This window comes from Geospiza fortis, unplaced genomic scaffold (assembly GCF_000277835.1).
Source record: "Geospiza fortis unplaced genomic scaffold, GeoFor_1.0 scaffold1278, whole genome shotgun sequence".
Classification (NCBI taxonomy): domain Eukaryota; kingdom Metazoa; phylum Chordata; class Aves; order Passeriformes; family Thraupidae; genus Geospiza; species Geospiza fortis.
This window is the reverse complement of record NW_005054536.1, coordinates 218,294-228,679: the sequence shown is the minus strand read 5'-3', so window position 1 is coordinate 228,679 and position 10,386 is coordinate 218,294. Positions and strand designations below refer to the sequence as shown.

The 10,386-nt window shown below is 45.0% G+C and overlaps 1 protein-coding gene across 1 annotated transcript in view; it reads left to right on the top strand.

Annotated features, from left to right (window-relative positions):
- Nucleotides 1-73: 73 nt before the first annotated feature.
- USO1 (USO1 vesicle transport factor) overlaps nt 74-10,386 on the top strand; it is a 23,309-nt gene continuing 12,996 nt past the window's right edge. The window contains exons 1-10 of the mRNA XM_031063849.1: nt 74-158; nt 279-343; nt 3,608-3,687; nt 4,654-4,665; nt 6,721-6,821; nt 7,717-7,819; nt 7,973-8,028; nt 8,330-8,450; nt 9,648-9,826; nt 10,262-10,386. The exon at nt 10,262-10,386 is cut by the window's right edge and continues 13 nt beyond it. Of these exons, the coding sequence (XP_030919709.1) occupies nt 309-343; nt 3,608-3,687; nt 4,654-4,665; nt 6,721-6,821; nt 7,717-7,819; nt 7,973-8,028; nt 8,330-8,450; nt 9,648-9,826; nt 10,262-10,386 (812 nt within the window). The 5' untranslated portion in view covers nt 74-158; nt 279-308. The remainder of the gene's footprint in view (nt 159-278; nt 344-3,607; nt 3,688-4,653; nt 4,666-6,720; nt 6,822-7,716; nt 7,820-7,972; nt 8,029-8,329; nt 8,451-9,647; nt 9,827-10,261) is intronic.

Below are 10,386 nucleotides of genomic sequence, written 5' to 3'. Positions count from 1 at the left end.
AGGTGGGTGCCGGGAGACTCCCCTGCACCGCCCCGGCTTATCCCGTGTGTGTGTTGTGCGTACCCTTCCAGATTCAGAAGCTCTGTGACCGAGTCGCTTCATCCACGTTGCTGGATGACCGGAGGGATGCCGTACGTGCTCTCAAGTCTTTATCCAAGGTACGTGGCCAACTTCCTGAGCAGCAGCGTGAATTTGAAGTAGCTTTGTCAGGTGCTGTTAAAAAGGCTTTGTTTGGTGTTTGGGCTCGACCGTTAAGCGTTTGTCTGTTCTCCAAACAGAAATACCGGCTGGAGGTGGGCATCCAAGCCATGGAACACCTGATCCATGTTCTCCAGACAGACCGGTAAGCATCCTGCAGCTGCTCTGTGCTGCTGGCCTGACCCTGCTCTGCTGCTGACACAGCACATGCACACCTGCTGCCCTGTACTGACAGAACTGGGAGGGAGCCGGGTTTCTGACAACTCCTCTACTGCCTTGGCTTTTTATGCTGTTACATGTCCTCAGAGATTGTTTGGAGGTAAAAAGAACAGAATTCCAGGAACCAGGATGAGGGACAGAAAGTGAAGGTACTACCAAAGTATATCTTAATGCTTCTTAGGGCTATGTTTGCACTACTCCAGAGAGGTGAGTCCAAACAGATCCTGTTAACTAAATACATTGGTTGGAATAACCCAGATCAAGCTGTTGTTGGGCAAAAGGTGAGCTAGACAGAATTAAGAGAAAAAGAGTCAAGTCACCAGGGGTGTGATTTTGCTCATGTGTGTTAAAAAACAAGTTGGGCTCAGGCAAACAGGAGAGCAGGACTCTGAGGCTGCTGCTAGGGCAGATGGCATGAATCTTAGTGCTCTGTGTGGACTGGAATTTAATACTTATGCAATCCAGTGCTCGGAATGTCTTTGTCATCCATCCTTGCAATCACTGCTGTACCTGACAGTGCCCACATGTTGTACTGTGGAACCTGTTTGCAGTCCTTGGATTTAAGCCTCAAATACTGCACATACTTGGTATTTAGGTAGGCAGATGTAGGGGGATAGTCATTCAGTGTGGATTTGAACATCAGGCTGGTTAGTTGGTATGAGCCAGTTGTGAGCCTGTGAATACCTAGCTGTGTGTCCACTGCAAGGAGGAGCGTGTCCTTTGATGGCAGTGCTGAGGAGAATTAGGAAACCTGCAGTTCAGTGTCTGCAAGGCCTCCTGCCCCAGTTATGGATATAGGATGTGGAACTCTGCTGATGGAGGCCTTTCTTGCCTGGCCAGTTATGCCAGCTGGGAGGAAGGTCTTGAGGCTGCTGTCTAGGCAAGTCCCTGTTAGTCCTTTTCTGTGGGCTGGCTAGTTAAAATTGAATGTCTGACCTAGTGCAAACAGTGAAAGGGAAGGGTATAGGAGTAGCTGTCACAGATGTGGAGGGAAAGCCCTTAAAAAAACTAGGTTAAGGAGCCTACTTTCATCCACTTATCTGCTCTGAGGGCAGATTTGAACTTTGAGAGGGGAGGCGGGGCTCTACTGATCCAGTTGAGAAGGGCCGGAACTTGAGGCTTTTCAGTGCTTTTGGGGCTCCAGTTGATGCTTTGGAAATTGTGTGCTGGGGTTCTGTACACATTTTGTGTGACTCAGGCTGCAGTTGAAAGGAAATAATAAATAGATGGGGTTTTTTTTGAGTTTTCAGCTGAAGAAATGCTGGCTTTGGGGTATTGCTGGAGTCATTTGCCTATGCATGTTTGGTGGGGCAACACAGGAGCTGGGCCAGTTTTTGGTTGCTGTGGCTTCTTGGAGACAGAGTTGTAGTCTCTGTGTGTGATCAGTGCAGTATTACATGTTGGAGTTCCTGGTACTGTTTGCTGTCAGTAATGGTAGAGGTGAGCCTTCCTGGACTCTCTGAATGGAAATCCAGACCTGTTGAACTGATTCACTGGTTAATAAGTGAGTCACAGGCTCAGCTGTCCCTCAGCTGTCACCTAGTGTGGGAGGCTGTTGGTGTGACAGAGGCTGCTGTTTTGGTGTGTACCCGTAGGTCTGATCTTTGAACCTTTCCAATGTCCACCTGAAATGCCCTGAAGCTTTCTGCAGAAAGGGGAAATGCTCTTTTCTGCCTGTTGTGGTTTTTTTTTGGTTTTTGCCCCACAGCTGCTTAGGAAGAGAGGTGCCTTGTGCTGGAATGTTGCCTTGCACAAACGCTGCCTCTCATGGATGCCTGCGAAGTCTTGTTTCTTGAATGGTTTTTACTGTACAGTAAGAGCTGGGCAGTTCAGCATGAACAGAATAATCAATGGGATGTGGGATGTGCTGAACAGCAGATGGTGGCAAGGCAGTGAACAGCAGAGGTGGGATGCTCCTGTCCTCATTTTGTGCTGTCTTTCAAGCAGAGAAACAAGGCCTGCTTTTAATCATGTGTATGTTAAATGTGCTTATTCTTTTGGAGCTGCTGTCATTTCCCTACCCAGGGATGTTAAAGAACCCACCAAGCTGCAGCCTTGCTTTTCAGCTTTCCAAGGAAGGCTTTCTGTGTGTTTTCAGGTGTGGATCTGTATCATTTCTATGAAAAGGAAAGTGTAGACTTTGTGGTAATGTGTTGAAGAACTAAAATGGCAGTGAAGGGAAAGCATGAGCAGGCTGGAGGTGTGGTCATACCTGCTGGATGAGGCTGCTTCCATGGACTAAAAGGTTAGGTGGTTGTTCAGGCCTCTGCTCTAAACCAGCCTGGCAGCCTCATGAAATGCTCATTTATCTCTGCTGTGGAGGCCTTACTTGGAATGCCTTGGAGATCAGTGTGAGTAACTACTTAGAAGCTGGAGTGAGAGACTTTTTCACAGTCTTCAGATGCTTGACAGAGTCATGAAAATGCTGTGAGGTGTGTCCTTCTGCACTTGGATACACCTTTCTCTGTGTTTTAACCTTGATTTTCCCTTTTTTTCTAACCAACTGCTTTCTTTTTGTTTTAAGAGCAAGAAAGCAAGTAGCAGAAATGATGATATAGTCATATTTTGTGCTGTCTTGGTTGTAGCATAGGGTTTAGAGATGGTTCAGCCTTGGTAATGCGGAAGGAACAGGTATTTCCTGAGAGAAGTCTGGGTGTGAGCAAGTGAACTAATGCTTTGGGCTTCCCTGCACTCCCTGGGCATGCTGGAGCTCAAAACCCTGTAATAATTAGCTTTAGTGGGTTTGTTGACACAGAGGCCACCTGTTTGTCAGAATTCACAGCTGCTGCTGCATTCCCTGGAGCTCTGAGGTCTGGCTCTGAGATCTGACAGACGTGTAGCAGGGTGCAACTTCACTGGGTGTTCCTCTGGCAAGTTTGAAGTATTCCTAGGGATTTCTGCTGGAATAGGAACAGGCTGGAGGGAGTGACTTGGAAAATTAAAGATGCACCTACAGTGAAGAGTCCTGTGGTCATCTGGTTTCATCAGACTTCTGAGGCTCACCTGAGGGAATAGAACTGGTAAAAGGAGCTTGACCCTGTTCAGGGAGCAGATGGTTACGTGGCGCTGCAGTAAATCTGTGATGCTTACTTGGTCTAGTGCTGCAAGGGGAACTGCCTGGGCAGAAGAGCAATGTTGTAAGAGCAGATGGAAATAAGTCATTAAAGACAAGTGGTTCTTTCATTTGCAGTTCAGATTCTGAAATAATTGGCTATGCTTTGGACACACTCTACAATGTTATATCCAATGACCTAGAAGAGGAGGAGCAAGGTAAGCCCTTGTAGTAATAGTTGTGTTTAACTGTGGCACTTTCTTAGTGCTTTGTTCAAGTTATCAGCTGTAAAACTGATTTACTAATGCTCACCTAGACCTGCTCTGTTATTGTATATAGCTCTTAGGATAACGCTAAAGATCTTGTATGCAGTTTGCATTAAAGTAACACTGGATCTCTTGCTTATTAATTAAAAAAGACTTTGTTCTCTGAACCTCAGCCAGGTTGGAGTGGGGTAACTTTTTTTTCTAGTTTGTAAGTCAAGAATCAAGTCCTCTGCTCTTGGGAAAGGACAGTTCTGGCTGTTACTACCAAATGAGACATTACCATCTCCTGATTTAACAAGGATTTTTAGATGTGAAATCCCAGGTACCTGCAATAAGGTGCCACATATAAGTGTGTAAACCTTTTTCAGCCCTGCTGTGGCAGTGGATAAAAAGACTTAGAAAGGTTCTACTTGTCTTTATACAGCTGGGCTGTGAAAATCCATGCCACTCCTACCTGTTTGATTTTTTGAAGGCCATTAAGCTGGTCTCCAAGGCCAGTGAATGTTATTCTAAGCCATGTTTCAAATTGTGCTTGGCTTTCTTTTCCATGTTCCTCCAGTTCCCCATCTTGATTAAAAAGGTTTAGAACAAGATCAGGGTTTCATAGTGCTGGTGAATTCATGTTTGTGGTAGAGGCCTTGATCATGGACTGGAGAAAAGTGTTGGCAAGTTTTTCCAAAGAGCTCAAACTTGTCCAGCTGAAGATGTGTGTGAGAGATGACCAGGGTTGTGAGGGTTATGGTGTGCCTCAGTTTGACCCCTTCTCTAAGAGCTTCCCACAGGAGTCCAGCTGCTGTAGGAAGCTGGGATGGCTGCTTTGCAAACCCAAGCTTATGCTGTAATTGGTTGTGCTGTGTGGAAAGCTGTTCAACTGGTAAACCTGTCTCTTGTTTCTTTTCATTTTATCTGCACTGCCAGATGACTCTGAAGGTAAAAGAACCTTTACTTGTATAAATATGGCACTTAGTTTTAGCCCTAGTCGCTGCTCCTGCTGGTAACACTTGCTGCTGTTTAAAAAGGACACTGTAGGAGCTTGCACTGGAGCTCAGGGAAGGCATTTGCCTTCTGTTCTATCCTTACTCTTTGGAGCTCAAGTGTGTTTCCAATTTGACTTCTCCAAACTGGTAGGATTGTAAGAGACCAAAGTTGGTGAACAGAGTTTTTGTTTGCCCTGGAGCTGGACACCAGTGCATCAGCTGCATGGGAGCATCCTTCACAGTGTCTCTTTTAAGCAATGCATGTTAAAATAGTCGCGGTATTTACTTCCACCCTAGGTTACCACTAATGCTTTGCATGTTCTCTTTTTGAAACTGATTTTATTTTTTAAACTAAATTCTAGTCTGCTGTGCTGCTTGGTAGTGAATTGATCGGATCTTACTAGATGGAAGCTGCTGGCTTGATTGGAGATAGCCCTGGGAATGTATAGATTTAAGGAACAATTAGGGGTAGAAGGCTGGTTGCAAGATCTCTGGTGTAAGTGGAAAATAGTTTCCCTTTGCTGTTTAGTTTTTTATTAAACCTACTAGAAGAAATACTTGAACAGGGGAAATGTGATTTGGCCCTTTCACAGAAGAATCCTGAGCTAGAGTAAGAGAAACCAACTACAGCCTGAGAGAGGCTGTGCAAGTTGTGTGTGCTGCTCAGGGGTTGCCTTAGCACTGGAGCTTGTGCAAGGGCAGCAGCTGGCAGCAAGATTCAAACACTTGCTGTTTGCAGCTGAGGGTGGGACAGGGATGTTCAGCTCATGGAAAAGTCAAAGTCAAGTATTTTGACTGAATTTTAACATCAAAATGTTTAGGTTTTCTGGCCTCTCTCCTTGGCCTGCAGCCAGCTACAGGATGTGCAATCCTTGTGTGATCGATTCCCAGCTGAGTTGCCTTTTATTCTATAGCAGCAAGTACAGGAGCTGAACTTGTGTTAACCATCATTTCTGTAAATGAATATGTGTTAGTTCAGGAATGGCCTAGAGTTAAGACCCTCAGCTTCAGACAGGTCACAATAGGACTTAGGTCCTGCTAGGTGCTGGGTGCCTGGGCTAGAGCTATTCTTGCACATGGTCAGTCTTCCTTTTTAACTGTTTTTGTAATATATTGTAATTTTTATAGCTAGAAATTTAAAGCAGAGTGGTTTTTGGAGGAGAAAATCCCAAGTCAGAAATTGAATTGCTTTACTGTTTTTCTATTTCTTTCTATTAAAACCAACACTTTCCCTTTGAATTAGAATTGCTCCTGCTCAGTTTTTCAGCTGACATTGCTTAATTATGTCAACCAGTAGTACCTACATGCCCCTGTTTTGTGGAGCAGTTATGTAAATTGACACTCAGCCTAGAAAAATAGCAATGGTACAGAGATGTTGCTTGCATGGGGTTTGTTGATTTTGTCGATGCTTTAGCCTTTGTTTTTTGTTCACGCAAGTGATTCATGAAAGAAATCTGTAAGACAACTCATGTGCTAGCCCAGTTCTCTGTAACTGTAGGGTGAAGAATGGGATGGCACTCAATTCTGGCACATTCAAAATCAATTCAGATTCCTAGACTGAGAGGCTGTGATGCTTACTTGTGTGTCTCTTCCTTTCCCTTCCTGATGTTCAGGTCTTTTTCCATTGCTAAACCCAATAGAGTAATTAAGATGTTTGGGCCAATTAGCTTTAGCTATTTATCTTCCTTACCTTTCAAGGCTCTTGGTGTGACATGGACTTTGCTTTTGCCTATCAGTGTAGGTACTCATGAAGGGCTGCTCTCTTGGCTTAGTGGAGCTATATGGGGATATAACTGCTGAGATTCAAAAGCTACCTTTAGAATAATGTAGGGGTTTTGTTTTGTGAAAAGCTTGTTTTGGTGTTTGTTTTGAGAATAATTCAATTAACATTTATAACAGTGACTCAAAATTTTATGGTCACCCATGGCCTTATTTTAGAAAGAATAAAAATCACAGCTGCTGATGTTGTTCTAGTTGTGTTGCAATATGTTGTTTTTTGTTGTTACAGAAGAAAACTCAACAAAACAAGTGGATGATTTGGGAAGTCAGTTCACAGAGATTTTCATTAAACAGCAAGAAAATGTCACTCTGCTGTTGACTCTGGTGGAGGTGAGTAACTGAGTCATGTTGAGGCTGCTAATGGAGAGAGCCATGGTTTTGTCCTGGTGAAGCTGGTGTCAGGGGTGACGTGTGCCAGCATCCAGTCAAGGTGAGGCTGGAGGTGAGTCAGGACTGACCTGGATGAACACCACTGGTGCAGCTTTTAAAGCAGGGGGACATGGAGGAGAATCACAGAACCATTTAGGTTGGAAAATGCCTCCAGGATCGTAGAGTCTAACTGCTAACCCAGCATCACTATGTTCACTGCTAAGCTATGTCCCGAAGTGCCGCATCCGTGATTCCTGAACACTTCCAAGGATGACTCCACTGCTGCTCTGCTCAGTCTTTGGAATGCCCAACCACCTTTTGAAATTTCCCTGAATAACTAATCTAAACTTGCCCTGGTGCACCTTGTGGCCATGTTCTCTCATACTGTTACTTGAGAAAGGGGTTTAGTTACTTAATTAGAAGGAATAAAAGTTATTGCTCCCCAAACAGCAGTGGTTGTCCCTTGCACAACAACTACTTTTCAGATGATGATTAAAGCATCAGGACACAGTTATGTCTGAGATGCAGTTCAAGTGGAAAGGATAACTGCTTTCCAGAAGCATGATATTTGACTCTTGTTCCACTGGGTTTGCCCTCATGGACTGCCTTTTTACTTGGAGCTGTTAAAATTTTTGTTCCCAAACTAAGAATATGATTGTGCTAGAGAGAGAACAATACAATACTCTCTTCTTTTTTTCCCTTTGCTTTGTAGTCCAACTTCAGTAAGAAACATGATATTCTACTTTTCCTGTGTGGAACTCATGTCATGCTTTGAGCAGTATGAAGGAACTGTCAGTGTATCTGAGTTAAATACTGAGGAGTTGGTCACCTAACGTGCTCCTTCCCATCCTTTCAGGAATTTGATTTCCATGTTCGCTGGCCTGGAGTGAAGCTGCTGACATCTCTGTTAAAGCAGCAGGGGCCTCAAGTGCAGCAGATCATTCTGGTCAGCCCCATGGGTGAGTGCTTGAATCCACTACTGATTCATTCAGAGCTTGATGCTCAGCAGACATGGCAGAGGCCTGGAGGGGTCTCAAGCAAGGTGTCCTGAAGACCTCAGCCTGGAAAAGCTGCACCCTTTCCTGTGTATATTTAGAAATGGTTCCTTGCAGGTGTGTCCCGCCTGATGGATTTGCTGGCAGACTCCAGGGAGGTGATCCGCAATGATGTGAGTGCAGGGGCTCTGCAGGGCCCTGGCATACTCTGTGTCAGTGCCTGGGGGGCTGCTGCCCATGGGGGTGTGCAGTGCTGAGCTGGGGGGTGTGGGGTGTGCCTCTGATTCTGGCTGAGGGTGTGCTGCATCCTCGGTGTCAGTGCCTGAGGAACTGCGGCCCGTGGGGGGTGTGCCTCTGATCCTGGCTGAGGATGATGCTGCTGATTCAGCATCCTCCCAGGAGCTGGGACTTGTGAAAAGCAATGGAGTTCTATTAAAACCCAGGTTTGATTTCTTTTCTCCTCCACCTGTCAAGGGAGTCCTGTTGTTACAGCAGTTGACCAAAAGCAATGCAGCCATACAGAAGATTGTTGCCTTTGAAAATGCCTTTGAGAGGCTTCTGGATATCATAACAGAGGAAGGAAACAGCGATGGAGGTACAGTAGAATCTAAGACTTAGTCTTGTGTTTCCGCAACTGTAAGCTGATGTTGCCAGGCTTACCTTAGTGGGTGGTTGGAGCTCGGTCAGTGGGTAAAAGGATCACAATTTACAGACTGGTTGAACAAAATAAGCAAGACCAGATTGACCAGGTAGCTGTGTTTCAGTGTCTTTTGAAAAGCTGGTGTACTTGGTTAAAACATCAGGTCACTCCTCTGAGGGTGTGTGCAGGAGTTAGTGGTTCTTGCTTGACCAAGGCCTGTGCCTGTATCTGCCTGGAATGGCAGTGTCACATGTGTGTGCTGCATTTGTCACTTACCCAGTTAAGCATCTGCATTCTTCCCATGAGATCCTTGGATGCTTGGAGTGGCTGGAAGTAACAGCTTGCTCAGTTCCTTCAGCTGCACCAAAGCTTCAATTTTCTGGTCAGCTTCTTGAGGAGTCAGTCACCTGTTGGGAGGAGAAAATAATTTTAAAAAGGAGAAAAAAACAATTCAGCACTTGAGGGCTTGGTTCTTTTACTAGCAGTATGTGATGCATTTACTACAGTCTGTTTCAGTAGCATGACAGGTTGCTGTTCCATGACCTTTCTGTGGGTTGCAGGAGCAGTTACTGCTTCTCTCCCAGCTGTATTATTCCAGGTATGTTGGCATGGGAGTGTTCAGAAAACCTTTGATTTCAAGGTGCTATTTTTAGGCAGCTAATATTTTTAGGAGGCTTGTTATGTAAATTCCTATGTGCTAAGACTTCTCTGCTTTCCCCCTGCTACTTATCTGTTCCTCTGATGGGAGGAGCCTTTATCTGAGTGTAATTTCAAAATGAAAAAGTAGATAGAAATAAACTGAAAATGGTAGCCAGTAATTGCAGAGAATGAGTATGTGAGCCAGTCTGATTCTCGAACAGGTGAACTTTGGGACACACAGTGATGGTGAGGTTTTGTTGGCAGTTTTTCCCACTTACCCACTTAACTGATGTGAGCTGTACGTGCTTTGGGAATTTGCTTTGGACTTGTGGAAGAAAAACAGCTATGGTTTCACAAGGTTCCTAGTTATTGATCTAAGCCTAATGTGTGTTAAGAGTGAAGAGTTCAGAAATGCGTGCTTTGTTCTGTCTAGAACACCCTCAGTGTATGGACAAGCTAATTTGTTTCCATGTGGTGTATTTTGATTCACCGTGTGATACTTTGTCTCCTCAGGCATTGTAGTAGAAGACTGTCTCCTCCTGTTGCAAAACTTGTTGAAGAACAATAATTCCAATCAGAATTTCTTCAAGGAAGGTTCCTACATCCAGCGTATGAAGCCTTGGTTTGAGGTTGGAGATGACAACTGTGGGTGGTCTGCACAAAAAGTCACTAATCTTCACCTGATGCTGCAGGTAAGGTGCTGTTACAGCTCCTAATTACTGCTGTCAGCTCTTGTGCAGTGCAAAGTGTCATGTCACAACTGTGAGATCCAGGTGTTCAGCTCAGAATTAGCTACCAGTGCTCTGGAGCTGTGCTGCTTTCAGCACAAGCCCTGTCACAGGTGAGTGTGTGATGGCTGGCATGTCACATAACTTGATGTCACCTGCGATGTAACAGATTTAAGCTAAGAACATAATTAGGGGTGTTCTATGTAAGGAATTTCCTGGTATAAAACTGAAAGCCAAGCAGCCATAGGTAGCAATGAGATAAACATTCTGTTCATTGTCTCCAGTGTTCATTTTTAGAAGCAATTCTGTTTGACAGTGAAACCCCAAATGAGTTAGGTTTTGCCTTCAGAAGGTGCCAGGTTCTGTTCACATGGCCCTGGTGTGTTTCCTCCTCTGCAGCTGGTGCGGGTCCTGGTGTCCCCCACGAACCCTCCTGGTGCCACCAGCAGCTGTCAGAAGGCCATGTTTCACTGTGGGCTCCTGCAGCAGCTCTGCACCATCCTCATGGCCACTGGCGTTCCTGC